The sequence below is a fragment of the Mya arenaria genome, chromosome 4, assembly GCF_026914265.1.
Source record: "Mya arenaria isolate MELC-2E11 chromosome 4, ASM2691426v1".
Lineage (NCBI taxonomy): Eukaryota > Metazoa > Mollusca > Bivalvia > Myida > Myidae > Mya > Mya arenaria.
Genome location: NC_069125.1, coordinates 64713875 through 64741391, shown reverse-complemented (window position 1 = coordinate 64741391; position 27517 = coordinate 64713875). Strand labels below are relative to the sequence as shown.

Below are 27517 nucleotides of genomic sequence, written 5' to 3'. Positions count from 1 at the left end.
AAAAACCGGTATTTTATAACGACTTAAGTCACGATGATATTAAAGTCACATTTAAAACAATATAGTTCAAAGTATTAAGTTAAAGACCGCTCGGAAGAAGGTTTCATATATTATGTTGTACATGACTAGTTTATAATTTATGTAAACATCAAATTAATAAATCTAAAACACGATTCGCTACATATTTTGGTGACAGTGTCGGGGTTGTTTTAGAAGTTGTCAAAAGAAATTCGTTAGACCAGTTTTTAATGTTCAACATTTAAAAACGAAATACCAGACAATTGAAGTGGTTCAATTTTGCTTAACTCAGAAATGAAACAAATGAGTACTGCAACTCTAATTTAAATGTAACTGCTGTAGAAATGTGATACTGCGGCGTTATTTGCTACATGTAAATGTTGTGTGTTTGAAATGTATTGACGTTTTACAGATCGTTTCCCCTTGCAGAGATTCCATTTTTCCTCAATTAACTCGGGCTGTTTTATTTTATGGCGGGACTTGAATGCAACCATTTGAAAATCACATTCAAATTTAAATGTATCTTTTGATTTTATGAAACACGATTGAATTAAATACATCAAATAAGTACACCATTAATTAATTGTATTGTAAGATAATGTGAAACGAACTGTTATTGATGTGTACATGAAAGTTAAGGTGAACAGTCAAGAAAAATTACTGCTTGGTTTATATATGCAATTTTATCTTCTATGCAAAAAATCACGGTTATTTACACATAATTTGTAAATATAGTAATATAAAGGCAAACCAGCAAAAGGTTCAACGACTGCAAGTTTTAGTTTAACATATACAACAGCAAAACAACTGCAAAAATGAAAAGTATATCTTTAGCAAAAGCATCTGCATCATGCAAGAATAAGCTACTAGCTACACGCAATTTATCACAAGAGGATACACAATGATACACGCATGATCACTATACAAGGACAACTTAGAAAAAAAGACACACGTACAGGGTGATAAGAACACACAGAGCAAGCATAAGTATGCATGTACGTATACTTCATCGCAACTGCGAGGACCCAACTAGCCATGCTTACAAGCAATGCACTTGCAGTTCCTGCCACTCCAGTTTGAGATGAGACAATCAAAATGGTTGAAGATATAGCAGGTCCCGTAGTGGTCTGGTAATGAGTTTCACAACACCCGTGCAGTATACTGTTGTAGTATTTTGTACCGTTAGCAGTTGTTCTTATACATCTGGAATCTGTAATATATTGGAGTATCATAAGTTTATATGTGTTGCCTTTATGACAACAAGGTCAGTTAAAACCGGTGGAGCAATATTGTTATTCAATTTTGAACGTTTCTAGAAGAGCCATAGTCTGCAGTCTACGAACATATAGAAGGTAACTAATAAAGCATACTAATATTTGTTATACAAGTAAGTCAGTGAAAGGGATGAATAATCATCCGAATAATACAAAATCTAATAACTCTCTCCTGAATCTACTCCATTTTCTTGGTGTTTTTCTAAGAACATAAGTGCCAAGCTAGTGAACATGCAGAGGTTAAAATTTGACAGCAGGAAGGTATAAAATATGGTAAGTCTATTTAACGTTTTAGGTTTGGGCATCTTTTCTTAATAAGGTAGCCCATGGTAACATATGTGTAGATATTATTACAATTGATATATTCTCTGTCCTATGCAAATACACAGTATATAAACATGATTTTGGATTATCTGATAATATTTTTTTTTGGACCGGAAGCCTTGTATTGTAATAAACTATATGCTATGCTATAACCTATGCTATATTGCCCACCTGAATCTCAACGTTTTCATTTTATGCCGTTATATCCGTTTGCAAATTTTAATAAAACAAGAGTAGCCTCCTCTTTTGTTTACAGTTGTGAACTTGCTGAGGCTGTTTTGCTGAGTTGCATTTTATCAAATTTATTTGTTTATAATGAGTGACAGCGAAGAAAACCCACTTGATGATACCGAAGTTGGTGCAAAGAAGTATGTTGTGAAGACGGAAAGTCTGATTCGTTATGGATGGGGAGGTAAGCAACGTCTGACTGAGTGTCTGTATTATACCACAGGCATCTGAATCATTGTTTGTCACTAAAATATTGTTTAAAACCATTTTGGGTACATACAATGAGATAAACAACACATCTGAAGATATTAAGTGTCTTTGATACACAAAAAAGAAACAAGGTATGTAACTCAAACTTACCCGATTTCACGGTAGAGTCCAGTTTTATGTAAATTTCTCAACCAACATATAAACAATCCATTTTTAAATAAGTGACATTGAAAGAAGAGTCAATTACCTTTAAAATGGTATGCGATATGTTGGTATAACTATATTGTCTTTAGACAAACAAGCATAATTCAATGTCAAATCCTCATGTTTTCGTTAGTCGGAAAGAGTACAGCAAATTAAAATCTTCAATTTTCCCCGTGTAAACAGTACTGAACACAGACCTATTAAAGTTTTTTTATGCTTCAGTGTACAGATGAATTAATTCCATTCCTTTATATCACAATAAGACTAACACCACAGTTTAAGAAAGAACCGTATCAGTCTTCAAATTAAATCCACTTTAAAATTTTGTTTGAGGCGGACATTTTCCTGACAGCGCTCAGATGTTTCTGATCAACCTCCAAAGAAGAGTATTTGACCCATCCAAGCTTGTGTGGCTCACATTCAAGCCGGTACAAAGATGTTAAATGTACATGTCAATGACATCATCTGGGCGCTTGTCGGTAAAATGGCCGGGTGCCTACGAAATTTAAAGAGGATTTAGTTTAAAGACTGATACAGTTGTTTCTAACATTGTGATGGGAATAGTGGGGACTTTGACTTTCGGTCCAGCCAAGCCCGGGCAAAGTCCCCGCCCTGCGGGGACAAACTGCTCGTGAAACCCCCACCAAATGCCCCACACCCAAGGGACTCTAGGTAAGGCCCATTTCCCTATATTTGGCATGAAGACAAAATCACCGCATTCACCCGGCACTGCGGGGCAACCTGGAAGGTAAATTCACGGCCCAGTTCAGCGCTTACGGCCGCCTTGACCAAGGGTGGCCGCCGTGCGGGGCTCCCCTTTTACTTTTGACTTACGTTGAGCCTGCTCATATGTATTGGTCGAAATGGCGAGCGTAATAGGAACAAATCAGTTTCCCTGGCTTTCCCCGGTATACCCCCGGACCTGGGGAGGGGGGGGGGCCATGGTTACAATTGACTGGTGCATAACTATTGTATCATGATTATTTAGCATGTTAATCTGAGATCTACATCACGAGTTGTGCCCTGTTTTGCATATATATGCAATCATTTTATCCTAAAATAATTGTAATGTTCTAATTTCATCTCATGCTCATTGATAGATAGAAATTTATGAAAAGTTTGGAAATTTCAAAACTAATGCTGGGTTTCTATGTTGTTTTTCTTCGGCCAAGTATTTCCCGGCAATTGTGTAAGTTTTAAATCGAATGATAGATACCTTGCGGGCACTTGTTCAGATCGTTTCACCTTGTCAAAAACAAGATCATAAAATTTGTTTTTGCAACCAAATCTTTATTACAAAATTAATTAAGAGATAGGTCTAGCTACTCTACGGTTGGACAAACTTGAGGAGGATTAATTTTTTGAGACTTATGGGGAGGCCAGGAATGAAAAAATGATGACTCTAAGAAGGGAAGAATAATTGCAATATTAATTTTTTTTCATGATGATTAGCTTCCTTTTGTTTAATTTATAACAGTAGAATACCTCCAACAAAGAAAATCTAAATATTTTATGGCAGGAAATCTAATTATTTGGATAAACGTAAAATAAAATATCAATTAGTTAAAGGAAAAATATACAATGCTTAAATTTACTTGTAATACTTATCTTTAACTTAGTGAACTTGTTTCACAAATATGCATTAAATCCCCCTGGTACAAAAATGTTAAAAGCATTCTTTGCAATAACAGTAATTCACTTTTTTATTCAGGTATATTTGAAAGCCAGTTTTATTATTTTGTTAATGGCTATTAAAGTCAATCTAACAAACCTTATTGACTGTTTTATTTTACAATGGCACCCTGATATTGACAGGACCACAGTACCCAACTTGTAAAACTAAAATAATTGTAGTTGTTTTGTCATCGGCTCGGCAGTCGCGCAATGCCCATATGCCAGTTTCGCTTCCAGGCGATGCTACCACACTCGCTGACACTTGATGAATCTTTCATAACTACTCAGAATGGCTATTGTTTATCAAATTTGACCATGCTCTGCTACTTTACCTAAATAGTTTATACCCGACACCATTTAATGAATACATGGACTCAGGAGTTGAGAAATGGTATCAAGCTCGTATAAATTTTTAAAGTTTATTTTTACCAATTTATTCTAAACATCAGAATTGTCAATAATTTTTCATTTTTTTGATATTGCAACAAAAATAATGAACAAGACCAGTATTCTATGAATTTACTATGCTACACAGCAATTTTTAAGCCAGTGCATTTGTACTAATTTGGGCACTGCATCACTATCTGTAAAATCAGGGATTTTTGCAAAGAAAATATTCATTAATCAATATGAATTAAGTCATTTTAAAGATTAGACAATTTGATTAACATAAACGACACTGTCCATGTACCAGGGCACATCAGTATCAAAGAGTCTTTGACACATTTATCTAGCATCTCTGTTTTTTATGACCAGAAATCACAGATTGCCTATTGGAACAGGTAGATGGAATTACACTGATATCAATGAAAGAAAATGTGTGCACTGCAATAATGTTAGTGATGAATTTCACTATTTGTGAAATCATGGAGTGTGGACTGGTCGTTAATTTAGTTTTTATCCTAACAAGGACTCTTCATTTAAGTATTTTTTCAACAATCAGTTCATTTGAAACAGGCACTATCAAGGCAGTTGAATTAAATAGGGACAAAACTGTTGTTGCTAAGGAAACATGAGTAAACAAATTGTCCTCTATCATGAAGAAAATGATGTGCTAGTGATAATTCTTAAAAGAGAAAAAAGTTTGATGTACAATTATTTGTGGATTATGGACCAAATTCCTGATATGGCTAGAATATATATATAAAATAATACACATATATATATTATTTTTTCAGCTTGCAGTTAGAAACACAACTACCTATTCATTTATTTAATATTTAGTACATGTATACATACATGTACTTGGGGCAGTATACTGCAAGGTCATCACCCAAGAATTATAAATCCTTCTAGAAAGTGTAGATATCTTTGAACAATATACATGTGACTAGCTCTGCAGAACTATAATGTTGCTAGATCATCAGTGCACCTACTGTGAATTAAATACATTTGATCTTTTAAGTTTCTCTTCACTTTTTCCCCCTGTTTATGATATATGTTGTGTTATATTTTCAGATATGAGTCTGCGTCCTTATCAGCTTGTAGGAGTAAACTGGATGATAGACCGATACTACAGAGGTCATGGCTGCATCCTGGGAGATGAGATGGGGCTTGGGAAAACATGCCAGGTAGGTTTTAGTCTTTCTCCAGATCTCAACTTCTTGGAGTTCATCAATGAAAGAAAGAATTGGATTGTAACAAATAATTTTAGTTGTGAAATAAGTGTAAATTGTTACATTGCCACACTGTTTTTAACATGTAGATTTCAGGTGAGTTCTGTAGTGTTCCAATCTTTAACATCCTCAAAGAGGCTGAAAGTTTGTGGATATATGTAGATGCTATTAATAAAAAAATAAATAATTAGATTTGATTTTTGGTTTAAGCAAACAGGGTTGATTGGAAGGCAGCCTATATATACCCTCTGTCTACAATAGAATGTCTATTATCAGAATGTGTTTGTTGTTTCAGACAATAGCGGTGATAGCCTACATCAATGGGAAGACCAAGGCCAAGCATCCCCACCTTGTGGTGTGTCCCAGATCTGTCCTGGAAAACTGGCAAGTGGAAGTGAAAAGGTAAAGCTGTGCTTATCTTGCCTTTATTGAAAATATAAATATGGTAAATGTAAGTTTACAAGTAAATAACAATTGTTGGTCTAAGCTAACAGTTACGTCATTTTAAGAAAATATTTTCAAAAAAATCGTTGTCGCCATAAATTTGCCAAATTTGAAAAATTGTCGCCACTTTTTAAATGGCGACAATGGCGATCGCCATCAAGAAGCCTGTAACTTATAAAATAAGAAATATGTTGTAAAGTTTTTTTCTTTTACTTTTTATGCTAGCCTTTGAGTCTAAAGAGTTTTGAAACGATGGTCATAAACATTTTAATGACAACACCGAAATAACACAGTTATGTGATGCAGATTTACCCCCGGCCTGCGGAGCCAGGTCTACCTTGGAGAGAAGCAGAGCAGACATGATCTGGCAAATTCCATCAAGCGTGACTACAGGCAGGGAAAACTGAAATTTGATGTTCTCATCTCAACTTATGAGGTGGGCACAGTTAAAAGGTGTAATTGAACTATAATCTTAGGGAAGGTAGCACTGTTTGCAAATGTGTACTCATCAAGCAGTTAATAAAAGCAAGATCATTATGCCCTTTTGCAAGGAAAGACAAGTCAATGTGTACTGTCTCAAAGGCAATTTAAAACTGTTTAGTTTTTGGCATTTAGAATAGCACAAGGCTTCGATTTAATTGGGGATGCAAACTGTACATGAATGGATTCTTTGTGGGTCTTTGAGCCTGTCCATTAGAAGTAAGTTTCAGATTGCAACACAAAAGAATAAGCTCAATCACCGAAGGTAGCATTAAGCTTTCTTTGATGTGTGAAGTTAGTTGACAGGCTATATATGATGCTCTTTATTTGGAATTCACTTGGTGTTTTGGGGTGGTGCTAAAGCCATGATTATTTAATGCTCCAACGTCTTTAAATGCTAAGTTCATATGCAATTATTAGTAAGTGTGTGTTATAGTTACGTTAATTATGTTGATTGACATCTTTCAAGATTTCTTATTTCAGAATCCAAGTATATGTTGGCTATCTTGTTTAGGCTATTATATTTGCATGCATGTTACAAGAATGATCCTTTTAAAAACAAATAAGACAACAGCAGTCATTTGTATACATGTGTCATATGTTACCCACCAGTTAACAACTTGGTCACTCAATACTATCATTGGATAAATATTACCCCCAGTAAAGATTTTTAAACATTTTAGATAACCTTGACAAAACCTAAACACTTGCAGATACATGTATATGTTTAATATTAACTTCACTGAAAGGTCTGTGGATTTCATTGAACAATACGATAAAACTTAGTTAATTTCTCAATTGACTTCCCAGATCTGCATAAAGGATGCATCATTTCTACAGTCCCTGGAATGGAACCTGCTGGTTGTGGATGAGGCTCACCGGCTCAAGAACCTCGACTCTCTGCTCTATAAAACACTCTCACAGGTACAACAATGACTTCTAGCTACTTTTGAATCTTTGATATTATTTCCTTCAAGAAGGGTTTTATAAGATTTGACAAGAAAATGTATAAATATGCCACGTATGTATGTACTGTCTGATTACTTCTTTCCATGAACATAAAACCCGCAAAAATAAATTTGTGAGATCACATAGTATGGATTCGTACCTGTAATCATGAGGTGTTATATCGAGGAATGCTGAACATGAATCTTTTTCAGTGGGACTTCCACACCAGCCTCCTACTAACAGGGACCCCCATACAGAACAACCTGCGGGAACTCTACGCTCTACTTAGCTTTGTGTCACCAAAGAAGTTCCCTACAGATCACCATGCTATATTTGTGAATAAATACTCCAATGTCACAGAAAAAGGTACCGGTACTTAAAAAGCATAATGTGTGTTACAGAATGATAACAAAGGACATCCTAGAATTAAGTGCTATGGCAATAAATGACCTTTCATAATGTGGAGATATTGCAAAAGATAGCATTTGTTATTAAGGAATACACATACATGGACATTTAAAATAAACAACATGTATAGTAAATAACATTATACATACATGATATTATCAATAGCCATGACAGGCACAACGAACCAAGGATGACACAAAAAAGAGAAAACTCTTATTTCCATTAAGGCTCTATTAATAATTGTCAAGTAATGTCTCTTGTTGGACCTAAAAAAAACTTCAGACAAGCAATGGCGTTCACTGCTGCACTCTTGTTCAATATGTGTTTTAGAAACCCCAATGTTATTTAAGTTATGACCCTTGTGACTATGTGTTATGTGTTCATGGGGACTTTCTCTTGTACTATCTTGATGGTCGTTTTCTCCGACTTTGCAGCCGATGACATGCACCATTTGTTGAGGCCGTACCTGCTGCTGCGCCGTAAGAATGAGGTGTTGAAGGACCTGCCCCACAAGTCAGAGATTGTCCTCACACACGGAATCTCCAATCTACAGGCCAAACTATACAAAGGCATTCTCATGAAGGACACAGGTACATGGTCACTTTCAACTTGATTGAACTCAGTTTTTTTGCTTTGAGGCCTACGATCCTTGGTGTATGGGTGTTTGGTGTTTTAGACTGGTCCATCTCATGATGGCATTCATTTTCAAACATATTATACTACATACCAGCATGGAATTCAAAATGGTACAAAAACAGACTTAAATGTTTTTAAAGCAAGCATACTACACACATGTGACAATGTCCTATATTCGGGAAAGGGCCGTAACTGATGTTGGAAAAACCCGTCAGTGCTCCAGCCAGGATTTGAAAAGGGCAGGGTGCTTGGTCCAAAAAGGCACTTTTAATGCGCTTTTAATGAGCCTAAATGGGGCACTTGCAAAGTTCAATATTTTGATATTTTGGTACTAGAGCTCTACTTTCAATACTAATTGTTATGATATCCAAAGATGTAGTTATTAAGTCATACTTCTGTATATTTATTATTTTCATACTAATTTCTGAAACATAACCTGACTATATGTGCAGTAATATCAAAATTGGTAACAAACTGTGATTTAAATAGAAGTAACAAATCATGCTTTATTCGCAGTTTAATCTATGGCATATCAATGCGGAACTCTTTCAACAACAGTGTTATGAATGGGAGAAGTCACTTCTCCCAGTTTTCAGCCTACTATCACTTGATAACACACACCTCAGTTTATATAGTTTATATTCACATTCAAACTGATTGCTATAACTATATAAAATGTTCATAAAAAATGTATCATTTTTGGCTCAGCAAAAGTGTATTTGTCAATGTCACATTGTTTATCTCCAAATAGCATCTAAAAATGAAACAAAAACCAAGACAGCTAAGGATTTGAAACAATCAAAATGACTAATAAATGACCTGTCAATATAGTAGGGGGACGAATCTTATTTTGGTACGTTCGGGATAGGGTACGAATGTCACATTCATCTATGCTGTTATTTACTTGTCTCTGGCTAAATAATTTTAAATATGCTGACATTTAAGAACCAAATGACATTTAAATCACTGTCCTTGATGAAAACTTTACCAATACATAATGGGAGGTTGAGAAATTAACTCGGAAAATTGTTCTGACAAAATGGCGATCTCGCCGATATTTTTGACATCGTAAACAGGAGAAAAATACTGTAAGTATTAAAACTCTACATAAAGGAAAAAAAAAATATGTTTTTGTGTTTACAAATCAATTTTTTATCATGAACATTTCACGAAAACCAATTAAATATTTGGTGATACGTCATGTTATTGATTTTCTTAGCGCCACCTTGCCGATGGCCCGAGATGGCTATGACCGTCTGCTTCAAAAACATCAATGTTTAAAATGTCTGGCATTGTTTGTTCAATACATATAACAATTACTTTTTAACTTCATCAATGCTTGACACGATTTTTCATAATTATGTCGCCTTTTCTATCTCATTTTAATGAACGTATATCATATTATCAGGTTCTTCTCAATGTACATTCTGATTGGTTAACTTTCAATAGCTCCGCCTACCGGCGATGTTTTGGTAATTGGATGACACGGCCCAATTATCGGATTAGGGGATTACCCTATGGCTAATTGCGATGTTTTGACTAATGGGACAGTGGCCAAATACTCGCTGATTGACAGATTTACAATGTGTTAAAATTTCGGCGAGGTCAATGTCGCTTTGATGACACGAATGGGCGATTTATTTGTTTTATTTATCATCAAAGGCGGCTCTGTCAATGAAAAGGGCACAGCGGGGCGTTTGAAAAGGCAGCAGGGCGCCATAAAAGGGCAGCGGGGCGCCCCGCCACGCTAATTATGCTTAGCTGGAGCACTGGCCCAATTCCTTTGCATGTCCTTCTTTATATGAACAAAAACAATGTTAAATTGCATTGTTTCTGCCTCTCTCTTGTTTTATTCATCATAGATTGCATAAATTCATTTGCATGCAATACAATATGAATGATTAATGTCCTATATTCTTAATGAATATTACGCTCACAGAGTTGTTTGAGAGCAACAGGACTGGCCAACAGCCGACACGATTGATGAACATCCTGATGCAGCTTCGCAAGTGTGTCAACCACCCCTACCTCTTTGATGGTAAAAAAACATATAGGGTTCTTAGTTAAATATTTAAGATGTAACAAAATTTAATCATTTGTACAACACAAACTGAGATGTAGAAATTAGTAGTAAACTGTATTTTACCACTGTGTTTTACTCTAGTTTTTTATCAATGTACAAAACACAAAAAATATAATATGACAAGATGTACTATGCAAAGAAATGTAATACAGTGTAATAGTTCATCTGACATGTTTTAAACATTTTTAACAACCAATCATGGCAGGTGTTGAGCCCGAGCCATTTGCCCTGGGTGAGCACCTCGTGACAGCTAGTTCAAAGCTTGTGGTGATTGACAAGCTGCTGGCCTACCTGAAGGAGACAGGACACAAAGTGCTCATGTTCTCACAGATGACCCACATGCTGGACATTCTCCAGGACTATCTTGGCTATAGAGGTAGGTATGCTAAGCCCAGTAAAAGCATTTGAAGCTGGAGTGGACAAATACTGCGAAAATCCATTATAATACAAGTGCAAAATTTGCTTTGTCAATTAAAATTAAAATTAACTTCAAAGGTTTTATTGAAACTTAGGTAAACTTAGTGTGGTCTTTATGTCTTGTTTGATTTTCTTTTTGACAACTGACTTTTCAAACTTCTCAAAGGGTTTTGAATGCCTGGCTTGTCCTGAGTTTATTCATTGAAGCATATAAAGCCTACATTCATCTTTATTACATTTTAATATTACATGTACATGTATTTGATTTTGGTTAAAATGATGTATTAGTTTATAAATCACTGAGTTGTACTATCTAGTAAAGCGACCTGTGCTTATGTAAGGGTACAGCTATGAGCGTTTGGACGGGTCAGTGAGGGGGGAAGAGCGGTTCCTGGCTGTCCAGAGCTTTAACAAGAATGACGACACATTCATCTTCCTCCTCAGTACAAGGGCAGGTCAGGGAGTAATATTTGACATTGTTTTAAAATTAACTGTCATTTAGCATTCTGCCTTTGTTGAAATTCTATTTTAAATCTTCAAATTTATGTAAGAATACTACGCTTGGGTTATTTCTGGCTTAATCCTATTCATTAAAAAAGGATAATTTGATCTACAATTTTTAAAAGTCTTGCATTCTAAAGCACCATATTTGCCTTCAATAACGTATGTTTTTTATACGCTTTTACATATAAGTTCGAAAACAACCATGTTCCTATCCTCATCGTACCAGGTGGAGTGGGTATCAACCTGACAAGTGCAGACACGGTGATATTTGTGGACAGTGACTTCAACCCTCAGAATGACCTACAGGCAGCAGCTCGTGCACATAGAATAGGACAAACAAGGTATGGCTCTTAAAGTCATTTTGATTTAAGTTGGTCTGATCCAGTTTCTTTTTACAAATTTTATCAAAAAATTACGGGGTATGGAATTGTGAAAATTGTTGTGGGTGGGCGGTTGTACACCATTAACAATTCTGCTTTTAATTCCATGTCATAAGTTCAGTAGTTTTTATCCAATTGTTATTTGTGAATATGGGTCACCATAGGTCAAAAACTAGGTCACTATGTCAAATCATAGGAAGTTTTTATTCCATGTCACAATGTCAGATCTTATCCAATTGTTACAAAATTTTGTTAGAATACTTTTCTATATGTTGTCTTGAGCATTTGTGAATATGGGTCACCTCAGTTAAAAAAATATATGTCACTTGGTCAAATCTAAGGAATATGGGTCACCTACGGTCAATGACTAAGTCACTAGGCCAAATCTTAGGAAATATTTTCCCATGTCATAAATTCTTCTTTTTTTTCATAAAGTCAAAAGTTTTTATCAAATTGCTATGAAACTATGTCAGAATACATGTCTGCATATTGATTTGAACATTTGTGAGTATGGGTCTATTCAGGTCAAAAACTAAGAACTTAGGTCATATCTTAGGAAATATTTTCCCCTTGTCATAAATTCAAACATTTTGCCAAAAACTTGTTTTTGAAAATTTGTCTGCATTGAATCTTATGCTATTGTAAATTTGAGTCATCTTTGGTGAAAAACTAAACCATTAGGTAAAATGTTCTTCTTTGTTCTAGATTTAAATTTGATTTAATGTTTTTAAGAATACTTTTGTGCACGAAATCTTAGATGATAAAGTGTGTCACTAAGGGGGTAAAAAAAATAGGTCTCTTTGACTTCTCCTCCAAGAAAAGATGATGCATTTATAAAACGTTCATTTTTCCTCACACAAATGGAATAGTTTCTGTTGATCTTCATGAAATTTGATCAGGTTATTTGTATGGACATATCTCCGATAAATATGGGTCTTTTTGGTTAAAAATCTAGGTCACTAGCTCAAATCATAGGTTTGCAAAATTGCATTTCCGAAATGAAAAATCTGGCATTGCCACATTGGCGTCTTGTTTAGTTTTTTAAAGGTAGAATTACCTGGTCCCAAGGCAGTTGTTCAAATATTCATAATGATTAATAAAGACAGTTTAATGTTTATGTGGACTTTGTCTGTTGTTTGGCTTCCCATGCACTGTGTTAACTGCTTGCCCTGTCTATATAAGGCTTTTTATATAGCATTAAGAAGTAACCTTAATCGCACTTCTCACTGTCTATATTTACTTTTTCCTAAGAATGGCAAATTTATAAAGGCAGGAAATCTTCTTTAACACAATTGTAATTAGAATGCATCAGAAGGAATATCTTTGTTTCATTCTATGTTATTAGTTAGTCATTTAGACTACCACCACCCCAAACATTTATTTTAAATCATTTTGTAGTGTCTCTTGATGGGGATAGAAATTTGAAAGTCCAAATTGTTTAATTTATGAAATAACAATATTATAAAGCAATACATGTGCCATTAACAAAGACCAGTAAAGATCATCCGGCTGACAGGGCGACACACTGTGGAGGAGATCATACTGAAAAGAGCAGAAGAAAAGTTGAAACTGTCCACCGCTGTGATTAAAGAGGGAGAGTTTTCACTTGGGGCTGACAAGACAGCACTCTTCACTGATGATAAAGTCAAGGTACTTCTTAGTGATACTATGTAGGCAGTATTTTCATGTTATGTATATGTTGAAGTTATTTTTTATTATTTATATTGTTTTCCTTTTATTTAAAAGACAATGTTTCAAGTACTTTTTCTGCTTTTTATTATTTAATACGAAAAATGATAATTAATTTTGATACTTTGGAGTGAAAGAAAATATTTGATAAGAGGTGCAATTTTCTCAGCTACTAGACATTCTGAAGTACGGTGTGGATGAGTTGTTTGGTGATGGGGACGAGGACAGGGATGGGGGTGATGGTGCAGACAGTGAACTTGATTTCCGGAAGATTCTGGGCCCAACAGCTGACGGGGAGTGGCAGCTTGAGGAGGAGGAGACCGGGGCCAGTGGGGATGGGGAGGGAGACGAGGAGGTGGTTATATCTTCATGTCTAACTCTTCATTGATTTATAGCAAAAATTCAGATGAAATAACATGATAAAATCACTGTTTTCACAAGTACCCTGTTACCTGTTAATAATTTTTTATGTTAAAACATAGTTTTCATGAACATAGGTTATATTATAAACTATGTTTATGTTGTGACTTTAGATCTAATATGCAATTGATATTCTTCTTGCTAGTTTTGGGTTTAAAACCTTATAAAGGATTCATTTTTTGTTTGTTTGATACCTCAATCTAGTATTAGGAAGCATTTCATTATCTCTGACTCTTCAGGATGAAGGTATTCTGGAGGATGCTCCTCAGAGCATGTACATGTTTGAGGGCACAGACTACTCCAAGGAGCCAACAGCTGCTGATAAAGCTGCATTTGACAAAATGTTGGAAGGTACATATACATTAAGTTCTGTAGGCTTTAAACAAATTATCTAGGTCAGCATTTAGAATTACATTTGTCTGAAAATATTTGTTTTAGTAACTGATTTCTCTCTCAATTATATGCCTACAGTTGAAAGGCAGTGTGCAGTTAGTCATCATTAAGGGTTAGTTATGCCTTGAATCGAAGGTGTCATCTTTCATAAGAAAAATTAAATTTTTGTTTCAACTTCAAATACTTATATAAATACAATTAATACTCTAACAGCTGAGAAGGCTGCTATTGAAGCAAAGGTATTGGAAGACCGGCCTTCCCGGGCCAAGAAACAGTCTTCAGTTTTCATGGCTGGTCTGCCGGATGTTCTACGCAAACCGAGGAAAAAACTTTCCCCAGAGGAACTGGAACAGAGAAAAAAACAGGTATTGCCATGTTTATGTAAGACAATGTTGGTGTCAAACTATTAATATTGATACGAAAAGGGCAATATGCATAACGGACCCCCATTGCTCTAGCTGAAATACATGTTATACCTGTACTGGCCATTGATTAAATGTACAAAACAGAAAAGCAATAGGAATGGTGAACGGTGCAACAACTGCATTATGAATAATATTTCATTAACATACCCCAGTAAAGAAGCTGTTGTTTTTATCCCTTATTGTAGAGGATGGAGGCTGCTGAGCGAAGGGCAAAGGAGACTGAGGAACAGGAGATGAGACGGGCACAAGCTTTACGCAAGAAAAAGTGGGCAGTATTCACTCACTAGTAGAGGAATAATATAATACTTGTTTACTTTATAAGTTTGTAATCAGTTAAAGTAACAAATATATATTTTACTGCTGACTACTTGTTACCTGGTCTGTTTTTGGAAAAAGGGGTGGTATTGTGATAACCTTGGTCACATGATATGGCATCCTTGTTGTTTAAGTGCCAAAACTGTAATTTTAACTATAAATCAATGTTTTTTCAAGATATTTATATCTTGCTTTATATAATAAGACAAAATACACATATACAGCAAGGCCCTCAACTCTGACTTTAATAAGTGTTTAGTTATGCCCCTCATTTGACTGAAAAACAACACCAGCCAGGCGTTGGCTTTTGCTCTGCAAAGCTTTCATAATATGCCCAATATAATAAATACAAGCATTGTCTATTACATGTTAATATATTGTCATTTTACAACACATGAAATAGCATTACAATCAAGAAAATTGACTTTATAATGTTATTTCATACATTTTAGACAATCATCATTATATCAATTAAACATGTTACAGGGAAGAAATGTGGAAGAAGAACAAATATGAGTCATGCAATATTGAGTTGGATTATGACGAGGATGGTGACAGTGATGATGAAGTCGCTGCTGCTGATGATGATGATGATGATGATGGTGATGTGAGTAGTAGGGACATCAAGTATGTGAGTGGAGATGTCACCAAACCACGACAGACTGACCGAATCCACAACATCATAGTGCACTGTGCTGGTAGGCAAACATTTTCTGTTGACATGACTACATACATGTATTCTTTACTGTTAATCGATTAAAACAATATAGATTTAGATAGCAGAAGTTTTCTTATTCAATATATGTGTATATAATAAATTGTATATATATATATATGTATGATTTTTACAGATGACTCTGGTAACTGGGGAAAGGGAGGCTTGTTTTCAGCCATTGCTGCACGATCCTCTCTGCCAGAACAGCAGTACACACTCGCTGGCAAGATGCAAGGTAATATATGCCCAAATTGATCATTTATACTTGCTTCTGTAATTTTGCATACAGAGCAATTAATATAATAATCATATTCCAGTTCATTTATGATTTTACTGGTCGTACCCACCAAACCAATACTTCTGAAATGTATATTTTTAGGACCGTTGAAATGCATTCTTTTTGAATGCTAAATTCAGGTGTTCCAGTTCCCTAGGCGTATAAAAATATATATCTGTCATATTTGTATTATTGCTGAATCTTTATAGTACCTCTTTTATTTGTCATTAAAATGTAGCTATATCAGCATGTAAACAACATTTCTCAACAGTAAAAAATGGTCACTTCAGTTGCTTTATATACTGAATACTCTTTGTAATTGCATTATATAGTGAATGTCCCTCGTAGTTGTTTGTGTACCGAATGTCCCTCGTAGTTGCATTATATAGTGAATGCCCCTCGTAGTTGCATTGTATAGTGAATGCCCCTCGTAGTTGCATTATATAGTGAATTCCCCTCGTAGTTGCATTATATAGTGAATGCCCCTCGTAGTTGCATTATATAGTGAATGCCCCTCGTAGCTGCATTATATAGTGAATGTCCCTCGTAGTTGCATTCTATATTGGATGCCCCTCGTAGTTGTATTGTATAGTGAATGCCCCTCGTAGCTGCATCGTATAGTGAATGTCCCTCGTAGTTGCATTATATAGTGAATGTCCCTCGTAGTTGCATTATATAGTGAATGTCCCTCGTAGTTGCATTATATAGTGAATGCCCCTCGTAGTTGCATTATATAGTGAATGTCCCTCGTAGTTGCATTGTATATTGGATGCCCCTCGTAGTTGTATTGTATAGTGAATGTCCCTCGTAGCTGCATTATATAGTAAATGTCCCTCGTAGCTGCATTGTATAGTGAATGTCCCTCGTAGTTGCATTATATAGTGAATGCCCCTCGTAGTTGCATTGTGTACTGAATGCCCCTCATAGTTGCATTCTATATTGAATGCCCCTCATAGTTGCATTATATAGTGAATTCCCCTCATAGTTGCATTCTATATTGAATGCCACTCGTAGTTGCATTGTATAGTGAATGCCCCTCGTAGTTGCATTGTATAGTATTCTACATTGAATGCCCTTCGTAGTTGTATTGTACATATAGGGAATTCCCCTCGTAGTTGCATTGTTGAGTGAATGCCCCTCGTAGTTGCATTGTTTAGTGAATGCCCCTCGTAGTTGCATTGTTTAGTGAATGCCCCTCGTAGTTGCATTCTATATTGAATGCCCATTGTAGTTGTATTGTATACTGTCAGAATGCCCCTTGTAGTTGCATTCTATATTGAATGCCCCTCGTAGTTGTATTGTATACTGAATGCCTCTCGTAGTTGCATTCTATATTGAATGCCCCTTGTAGCTGTATTGTATACTGAATGCCCCACATGGTTGCATTGTATAGTGAATGCCCCTCGTAGCTGCATTGTGTAGGGAATGCCCCTCGTGGTTGTATTTTATAGTGAATGCCCCTCGTGGTTGTATTTTATACTGAATGCCCCACGTAGTTGCATTGTATAGTGAATGCCCCTCATAGCTGCACTGTATAGTGAATGTCCCTCGTGGTTGTATTGTATATTGAATGCCATTCGTAGTTGCATTGTGTAGGGAATGCCCCTAGTGGTTGTATTGTATATTGAATGCCCCTCGTAGTTGCATTGTATATTGAATGTCCCTCGTAGTTGTATTGTATACTGAATGCCCCAAGTAGTTGCATTGTATAGTGAATGCCCCTCGTAGTTGCATTGTGTAGGGAATGCCCCTCGTAGTTGCATTGTATATTGAATGCCCCTCGTAGTTGCATTGTGTAGGGAATGCCCCTCTTGGTTGTATTGTATATTGAATGCCCCTCGTAGTTGCATTGTGTAGGGAATGCCCCTCGTAGTTGTATTGTATATTGAATGCCCCTCGTAGTTGCATTGTGTAGGGAATGCCCCTCTTGGTTGTATTGTATATTGAATGCCCCTCGTAGTTGCATTGTGTAGGGAATGCCCCTCGTGGTTGTATTGTATATTGAATGCCCCTCGTAGTTGCATTGTGTAGGGAATGCCCCTCGTGGTTGCATTGTATATTGAATGCCCCTCGTAGTTGCATTGTATAGGGAATGCCCCTCGTAGTTGCATTGTGTAGGGAATGCCCCTCGTAGTTGCATTGTGTAGGGAATGCCCCTCGTAGTTGCATTGTATATTGAATGTCCCTCGTAGTTGCATTTTATATTGAATGCCCCTCGTAGTTGCATTGTATGTTGAATGCCCCTCGTTGTTGTATTGTATATTGAGCGCCCTTCTTAGTTGCATTCTATATTGAATGACCCACCCAGTTGCACTGTATACTGATATGGCAATATTGTTACATACATATGTATGGTTTATTGTAAGATCTGGCCCTGGGAGACTGCCATCTAGTTCCTGTTGACGACGAGACAGGCAGAAAAGATGGACATGATTGGGTAGGTCAAAGGGAAAGGATATTTCCATGCTTGTAGCTTATTAATTAATTAAAAGATAACACTACATTAGATAGATTTAAAAAGTACAAGGATTTATTCAATATATGTGTTATCTAATTATTTCCTGTATTTGTAAATCTTAGTGGTATTTATTTTAAGGAAAGTGAAATTTTGTCTGTAATATCTTAGTTTCACAGATTCTTATATTCTGTCAAGTTAAAATGACAACAGGGTATTTTCATCTATTTCCGAAATGATACATCAACGAAATATAATTAAGAACTATATTTTCAATCTCACACCTTCCAACTTATTTCAGCTGGGTTTGATTATAGCCCAACATAGGGACAGAAAGAACAACCTGTCAGGAATTAAACTATCTGCACTAAGATACGGACTGGAAAAGGTCTACAAGAAAGCCAAGGAACTCACAGGTACATATTGCATTTCATTTTGACAAAGGCTTTTACAGAACTATCCATGGCCCCGATGTCTCGAACAAGATAAGTCAAGAGTCAGCTAAGCTCAATATTCATATACCCCGAATAAAGTCTCCGCTTCGTTCGTCCGTCCGTCCCACCACTATCCATTTCCGGGCCATTTCTCAGTAAGCACCGACTGGTTTTCAGGGACGCTTTATGTGTAGCTTTGCTTACATGAGGAGTTTCATATAGTATGAGCACGTTCCGGGTCGATGAGTTTTCACAGAGTTATGGCCATTTAATTTCAATATAGTGTTGTATAGCTCCATTCGAATCCGGGCTATTTTTCAGCAACTACCGGATGGAATTCAATGAAACTTTATGGGAAGCTTTTTTATGAACAATTTCTGTCTAGATGTTTTTCACAGAGCTTGTAAACATTCGATGGGAATACAATACATCGGTCCATACGATAAACTTGTTAAAAATTGCGTGCAAAAATAATTTAATAAAAACGATTTCTGTCAGTAGGATATTATGTTTATTTTTAAAATTGATACCGTTTGTAAAACGGTCCCAGGCTACCGTAAGCAAACACCCCGTAGACAAACTATTGGAAGTAGCTGGTGACGAAACTTACCCTTTGATCCATGAAGTATTATGAGGTTTATATCATGCCGTTATGATCCGATGTAAATAATACAATAGAAACACAAGGGACAAGCGGCATTGCCCAAATGTTATCAAAGACACTGTCTAAGGCCTCACATACACACTACGCGAGACGCAACACACACAGTCTACACGCACGTGCATCAGCCAATGTTAAGGTCACGGCCTTAAAGCAGCATGTGGTCTACATGATATATATTCCGCTACCTAGGCAAACGTCAGGCGCATGCAAACCTCGACTGATATCACGTGCCTGTCACATTCAGTTTGTGTAAGGGTTAGTGATGAATGCGTTTTTATAATAATAAAATTATTTATCCGTTCGTGTACTGTCAGCTTACTGTCAGATCGTGTACAGAATTGCCATGATAACTGAAAAGGCATGCAGAATAAAACATACCGTATTTGAACTCCATGCAGTCCACAAGTACCTACATTCTAGGTATACGATATTTAAAAATAAGGACTCACTCAGTATTGTTCTTCCTGGACCGAAGTTTATCGTTATAAAGTTAAAAATCTAAAATCGCCTGTGTTTTGAATTAAACGACCACATTTTTGGGTATATGATTTTCGACCATGCTTTTCGAAATACAAGAATTTAAAAAACATAGCCGGATCGCCTCCATGGAAGAATACTGATCAAATCACGATGCCGATGAAATCCTTTCTTACCAACTTAAGATTTTTTTTAAGTTGAGTTATAAAATACATGGAGATACTATTCTAAGTTTATGACTTTTAAGGAACCCATTGGAAATAAGTTGAAAAACTTTAACGGGTTAATGTGTTATATATATAAATATGTCTCATATATTTTAGCTTTAGCTTACGTGTTTAGTATAAAAATGTTGTTGTGATTTAATGTAGATGTTATGTTATAATAATACTTATACTTTATTTAACAGTCTGTGATTTAACCACATGTGATATACTGAATGAGACTATGCAATATACGCCATATACTATGCCCGAATAAATCTATCTATCTATTTTCAGTTGTTGTTTTAATGGTGTTCTTTTATAATGGTCATCTGAAAATTCTAGAAAATTCCGAACCACAAAAAAAAATAACCTGCACTCACTGCAATTTCGACAATTGAAACACAATTAAGTGTATTAAATTCTTAAATGCACAAACATTTTATATGAATTATTCAGCATCTGCCTGCATCGCTTGTGTTGTATTTCATGTTGATACATTTATCTAAACACAGCATGAAAATTAATTATGGTTTATTTACAACGTATAAATGTATAAAAAAGAGAGAGACATATCTAAATACCCATTGATTTCGTTTTCAGAGCACACCCCCTTATGTTTGAAAAATCGATGTAAATAGGGAATCACCAGAAAACAAATCGCATAATAATGCTCGCTTTTTGGCAATTTTTCAAACTATATGCAGTCAAATGTAGTTAAATGACAGATAATGTTTACTAAATCTGACCCATTAGTCAAAATTTATTTTCAACAACGTAATTCCACACAATAAAGGGCTTTACAACTGTGTGTAGGGAAAGTTTTTTCCTTTAACAAGAATGATGATAATTTTTATCCCTCTCAAATTCGTGTTATAATTTAACACTTGGTAATTCTGGCGTTAAATCACATTCAGTTAAAAATGACTATAATTTGAATAACAATGTTTCAATGTCTTGCATATTTAAACAGCATAACTGCCTGCAATAACTTCATTTCTAATATTATTTTCTAAATAGAAAACAAGCATGTTCCTATCGGCGTTGTACCAGGCGGGGTTGGTGTCAACCTGACAAGTGCAGACAGGGTGATATTTGTGGACAGTGACTTCAACCCTCAGAATGACCTACAGGCAGCAGCCCGTGCACATATAGAATAGGACAAACACGGTTTTAAGGTTTCTTTGATTCTGAAGAATAATTTTATTTTGCAGCCTCCGTCCATTTACCGCGTATAGGGCACGATACGCCGGGGTTTAACTGGTATGGTACTGAAAAATTGATCAAGAAGCATTTAGCCACCAAGGGGGTACCGACATATATGTATCTTTTTACTTATTCATGTGGCCTCATTCACAGAGGATGATGATATTCAGCAGTGTAGCCAAAGACGTATCTGAACTCGGAAAACATCTTATACGATATTGAATATGTACCGTTTTGTCGAAATAGTTTATTGACACTTCCTAATACTAGGCCGTTGGTGATGGTCAAACTGGCCAGTTTCGTTCTAGTGTTGACCTCGTTTGTGTATATGAATCTTAGTTGCCATTATGAACTTTGCAACCTTAACACGTACCAGATATTACTTTCCAAGACAACACCAGAAGAGGAAGGGCAGCCTATCGAATGATGCACCAAAAGTCAAAGGTAAGGAAGGTATTTCATCAACACCTTCTGCCGGACTGGTGGGTGCTGGACTTACTTACTCTTGGCATCGAATTAGTACGAATATGTGCGTGTACGGTTTAATAATGCATACTGTCTGACTTCGGATATAATTGGGCTGTTGTTACATATTTGTTTCGAAATAACGTTGCAACAAAATGGACAATGGTGTTGATTGTTGGGCTATAACAAGACTATCGTTATGTTGTTTTGGATCGGCATTCTGTCTTGATGAAAACAGTGTGTTTGTCTCTTGATATTAAGATAGTGTTGTGTTGTGTAACACAGTCATGTCAAATACTGATTTTGATTTTTTATAATCATTCAAGTGTCAAGTTTATATTACTATTATATCTTTATTGTATTAATATCTTAAATAAATCAAAAACGTTATAGGCATACAGCGCAAATGATTAATAAACGTATCTAAGCCACGTTGGCGAACATGTCAACAGTTTGGTGTGTAAACGGTCAAGAAATGTATCATACCTGTTTTCATAGTAGTTGTTAGAAAAACAAAAAGTACTTTAAAATGCTAATTAGTAAACATCTTAGAATGCCAAGTAACTGACTTGGAAGCCGTTTCAATATTATCAGCTTCTCGGTCCGATGCTGACGTAGGGCCATCTACAAGTGGAGTAGGAAAGAAGGCCCCCCAGGGTCTGCTAGATATATTTTCGGGCACCGCCATATACCTACACAGGCCACAGATGCCGGAAGTCCAGTACAAGAACTACAAGAGATACATACTAGCATATCCTTTACTTCAATGAAATTTCTTCCAGGCGACTATCAAAGATATGGAAATCTAAATTGTATAAGTTCTATTTGAAATTCAATTTGATGCCTAATGTTCAGTAGCATTATAGGAGCCATCGAAAGCAGAATTATACTGCACTGGGTAACCTACATACGTGATATACTGTCGTTACCTATCGTCCTCTCGTAGATTTAGTCTTAACAATAACAAAATCCGTCTTGGAAATAATCTAGATTTGATTATGATGAGAAATGTAAACTAATTACACAACATGAATGGGATTGTTACTTAATTTGTAGATAAACTTTACAGATAAAGCAACAGGAGTCTTAGAAGTGGAGCAATATATTAGTATTTAGTAGTCAATCGGATGAGAAAATAATTCCACTTCTTTTATGGGCAGGTTATGGCCACTTCTTTCGTAATAACGCCACGGCGGAGTACTCAAAATACCCCTTATAGTTTTGAGAAATGTCCGGACAGTAAAACACGAGGGTTAGTTAGAAAAGGAAACGTAAGATGGGTCTCAATTGTTTATTTCGTTAATAGTCTTAAAAGTGATGTCACTGTTTCTTAGCAACAGTTAAGATCATGGAATAATATCACGATCTTTAACTTCAAGCAACGCACACATGCAACTGTTCAACAAGGAAATTTGTTAAAACAATGCTATAATTACGCAATTAAAAGCTTATTATGTTAGTTTTTGTTGAAAATAGTTATTTTTGCATTTTGAGACAAATAGTAATGTCGTAAGGAACATCGTAGTTTATTTAGATAATAACTTAAAAAGCACATCCAAAGTTTATTCGTACAATATTACATAAAAATACCTTTTTTTAAAATCACATTTCCTTGAAGAAGACATTAGTGGATGAAAACGCTTACAATCGCTTTTTGTTATGCTAGGCGATGTTTAAAATGTACACGCCCATAGACTTAGTGTCATGGTAATCCTTAACGCCATTGCACATATAACGGCGATGTTGATACCTCGGTGAGCAGTTCTACCAGTCACATTGTGATCGCCCAGGATTGTGACGTCAAGGTAATATAGAAGTTTGTTTTCTAGAAATGACACCGACTTCATGGTCTAGGCTCAAACAAAACAGTGCAATTTTTGTGCATTTTTATAGTAAAACCCAACTTCGAAACATAGATAAATTGTCCTGTGTTTTACGTAGCGTCAAATCTGACAGCGTACACAACGAATAGTTGGCATCAGTTAACAAGAAATGTACATATCAAACATTATTTCGTGAATTAATCTTGTTTGAGCCTGTTAGAATAATATAATTAAATTACTCTACCATTCTCCGTGATTTTTGGGATGTTATGGTTTTAGTGCTTGCTAACTTATTGTCTTATGTATCTTATTTTACAAATTTGTATTCGAACCAGTGAACAATCAAACATGGCGGTAAATGTGTAGGTCGCGAATTTCAAGTCGGGGAATAAAGCAGCTGTAGGTTCGTTTTTCTAAACGCTATTTTTGTAACAGTCTGGTGGGCTGATGTGTGCATGCCTCGTCGAGAAGCAACCAATCACGCAATAAGTGTACGTCACCGTGTCTATGGGGTAACATTGGTGTACTTATATTGCGGCGTTCCGTCATCGATGTTGTGCTTGTGGGCGATTATACCGAATTACACAAGTCATGTTAACACTAGACAATTAGCATTGGAGGACTTTGTTTGTTCATCAAGATGTTTATGAACAGAATCGATATATCAAATACAATACATATTTAAACAGTTATTTGTTTTATTGTATATAAATCTGTTAAACAAATCATTGAAACGACGCTCAAGCATCGCATTACTATTTTACAAGAACAATATTATTCTACCATTTAATCTTCAAACATTTGCTTCTGTAAATGCGATGTCGTATACTGAACAAACAATCCAACCGTTGGTACCTAGAATTATGGAGCCTCAAAGGATTTCAAAATACTACAATATCAGTCCTATGTGGGTTTAATTTGATCCCTAACTGTTTTAATTATCTTTTAATTAGCGTGGATAACAACGCTTTATTTGCTCAAGTTCATCTGATGAATGTCGCTGTCGCTTTTATCCGACACTGTAAATATGGTTTGAGCTATCTTCCTGTCATCAGAGCGTTGAACGCTTGGAAGCTCGTATTGAATCTAGCATTTCTCTTTCTGAACTTCGACCTAATTGCGCTATGAAGGCAATAAGCTCGTCGTTCAAGTAAACACATATATAATAATAGTGTACACATCACGTGATTTGACGTCATAATCAAACCGAATTCTTATGAGTACTTAGGACATTTTTCAACCGAGCAAAAGTGTTTTTCTTTTACTATTTTTCCTCAAAAGAAATTGACATACTACATGAAAGCAAACGTTATTTTTCCACATTGTAAATGTAATATGATCGTATGGAATAACCCCTTAAGTAGCTCAAGCGAGCAAATGTTATGTCATTTTTAATATAATTTTATTCGTCTGCTAAAAGCTAGTTTTAGTAAGGATGAACCAACGTGCACCAAATGTCGAGTTGAACAGCTTCGGAATATGTGACTCTCGATTCTTGCTAAAGATGTCCGAAATACACATTTGTTTTAAAATTACTTTTACGTATGGCGTGACAATAGCGGGGTATGTACATGTATACCGATCGAAGCATTATGCAAACATATCCTCTGGAAATGTGTATTTTGGGGCAATAACTTCGAGAAGCTATACACCACCTACCTTGTCGATGAAACCATGCACCGTCTCGGGTGAGATCACTGGAAGCTCGGATGTTTATCCGAATGCTGCATACAATAAACCATCATTACATTTATTTAGAATATTTGGTAGAAATAATAACCTTAGTTCCCACTTCACATGATTAATGTCTTATTTTAGGCCATTGGTGAAGTGTCAGGCGAAAATCTCGACATCCCAGTCGTAACAACAGAATGGCTAGACGATTGTTTGCAAAAAAGGAAACTAATAAAAACAGACGACTACGCAATAGATTAAGAACAATGCATCCTGTCAAGACGTTTGGAGCAACAGTCTCGAAGTCCCTTATGTAGCTAAACTGTGATAGTGTTTTAGTAAGTGCATATAGCAAGTGTGGTAATAGATATACTTTGTAAAGATAGGTAAACGGAAGACAGTAGTATGGTTTTCGGATGAGGAAGTGGGGCACTCATGGCAGATGTCTGTATAATAACGCGGAATACTCACTGTCTGGTATTTCATTAGGCGTACTTGCTTGTAAACTAGGTCTAATATCTAGTATATCAGTGTCATCATTTTCAGTGTCCAATTCCGTTTTACTTTATATATTGATTATTAGATATTAGAATTTAGCAATGGTTCTTAAAAGTGTATTGAAAATAATACATGTTGTAAAGTTATATATTTCCTTATTATGTATATCCTTATATACATGGTTTAAGAGTATTCCAATACAAGAATACTACTTCTTAGCATTAAGATTTAATGTTTTATGCCTTCTTAAATGAGTGCACGCGGTTTAGTCTATAAATTAAGGTCATGTGCTATATCTATACCTTCAATTAATCAATAACAATATGTATGGTGAAAACTGGGTTCGACTTTGTTTTTTTGTTGTTGAAAACTATGTGTTTACCCTATCTGAGGCCGCAAAAAAACAGCTGAATTATTTCCCCATATTAATCGCTTCTGGCATCGTAACGTCATAACGGTGCAAATTGTCTCTTGGTTAGGAGTAAAAATCCATTGCTAATTAGGGAAATATTTCATTAACCAGTTGTCTTTTATTTCTACGATCATTTATCTGTCGAAGGCAGAACACTTGATGAGATTATGAACCACTGACAATGTCCAGAGCTAAGTGAGTTTGTACAACAGAAAATGTGAACGTTTGATTGTATACCAAGCTAAATATTACACGTTGTTATAACTGTATTGTTTTTGTATGTGCATTTAATGTAGTTTTCAGGGTAGATCTTTTTTCAATTTAAGATTAATGTTGTGAAAGTTTAAATAAATTTATGGAAGATATCGTGTTTCTGTTTTATCTTTTCTACATTGGTCCGTCTCTTCAATACACTCTAGACCAGAATATGCAAACACACTCTGCGTGCTTGTACTCGTTATTTTGGTGTCGGGTGCTGCATTTGTGATAACCAAACACTAGTTCGCGAACGGTGAGATAATATCACAATTGATATTATGCGTGGTAAAACGTTTTTGTCTCGAACATAAAGACATATGATCAATTTTAAAAGTGTGTTCCCACTTTGCCAACCGATAATTTTTCCTACAGAAATTGTAGGTGGGGTTGGGGGATGTATTGTTTGTGGTAACAATAGAGTTGATAATAGCCGTAATAGCATTTTGCTACCATATACAGTATCAGAATGCATAATAAATGAGTTTTAATCACAATGTCACAATGAATGTTCATTTTTTTAATAATCAATGTAAATATATATATACATTCTTAACTGGTACAGATATATCGAAAGTGTCATGCGCTTGTGTACATCGCTTCACTTATATAAATACATCGCTTGAGATCACATTTGGATTAACTTGTATAGATATATCGTGAGTGGCATGACGTCGAGTCACCTTCAGCCTCACATATTTAGAAATATCGCTTTACGTCATATGTGGACTATCTTTTCTTGCATACCGGTCATGTGACCAGTGCTGGAAAAAACATCTTACATACTTAAATTGTATGGTTTATGAAAAATATATTATGCCATTCCAATAAAGCGCAATCAAATATGTATGTTTGCAAGACTTTAATTA

The 27517-nt window shown here is 35.6% G+C and overlaps 1 protein-coding gene across 1 annotated transcript; it reads left to right on the top strand.

Moving 5' to 3' along the window:
- The first annotated feature begins 1870 nt into the window (after positions 1–1870).
- Positions 1871–26758, top strand: LOC128232869 (chromodomain-helicase-DNA-binding protein 1-like). Its single transcript, XM_052946649.1, has 25 exons — positions 1871–2028; positions 5391–5503; positions 5844–5950; positions 6299–6428; positions 7283–7396; positions 7633–7786; positions 8263–8418; positions 10404–10502; positions 10753–10923; positions 11306–11419; positions 11695–11809; positions 13339–13498; positions 13707–13892; positions 14197–14308; positions 14564–14715; positions 14961–15040; positions 15577–15788; positions 15942–16040; positions 18449–18519; positions 18839–18953; positions 21530–21638; positions 21898–21965; positions 22581–22741; positions 23720–23791; positions 25628–26758. Exons 1-25 carry the CDS (start codon positions 1932–1934, stop codon positions 25742–25744), a joined length of 3084 nt encoding a protein of 1027 aa, XP_052802609.1. The 5' UTR covers positions 1871–1931; the 3' UTR covers positions 25745–26758.
- The last annotated feature ends 759 nt before the right edge of the window (positions 26759–27517 follow it).

Excerpts from the sequence above, each read along its gene's own strand:
- LOC128232869 (XM_052946649.1), top strand. The coding sequence starts at position 1,932 with ATGAGTGACAGCGAAGAAAACCCACTTGATGATACCGAAGTTGGTGCA. Across the intron at positions 7,397-7,632 it reads TCTATAAAACACTCTCACAG|TGGGACTTCCACACCAGCCT; the intron begins GTACAACAATGA and ends AATCTTTTTCAG. Across the intron at positions 23,792-25,627 it reads CCCAGGATTGTGACGTCAAG|GCCATTGGTGAAGTGTCAGG; the intron begins GTAATATAGAAG and ends GTCTTATTTTAG.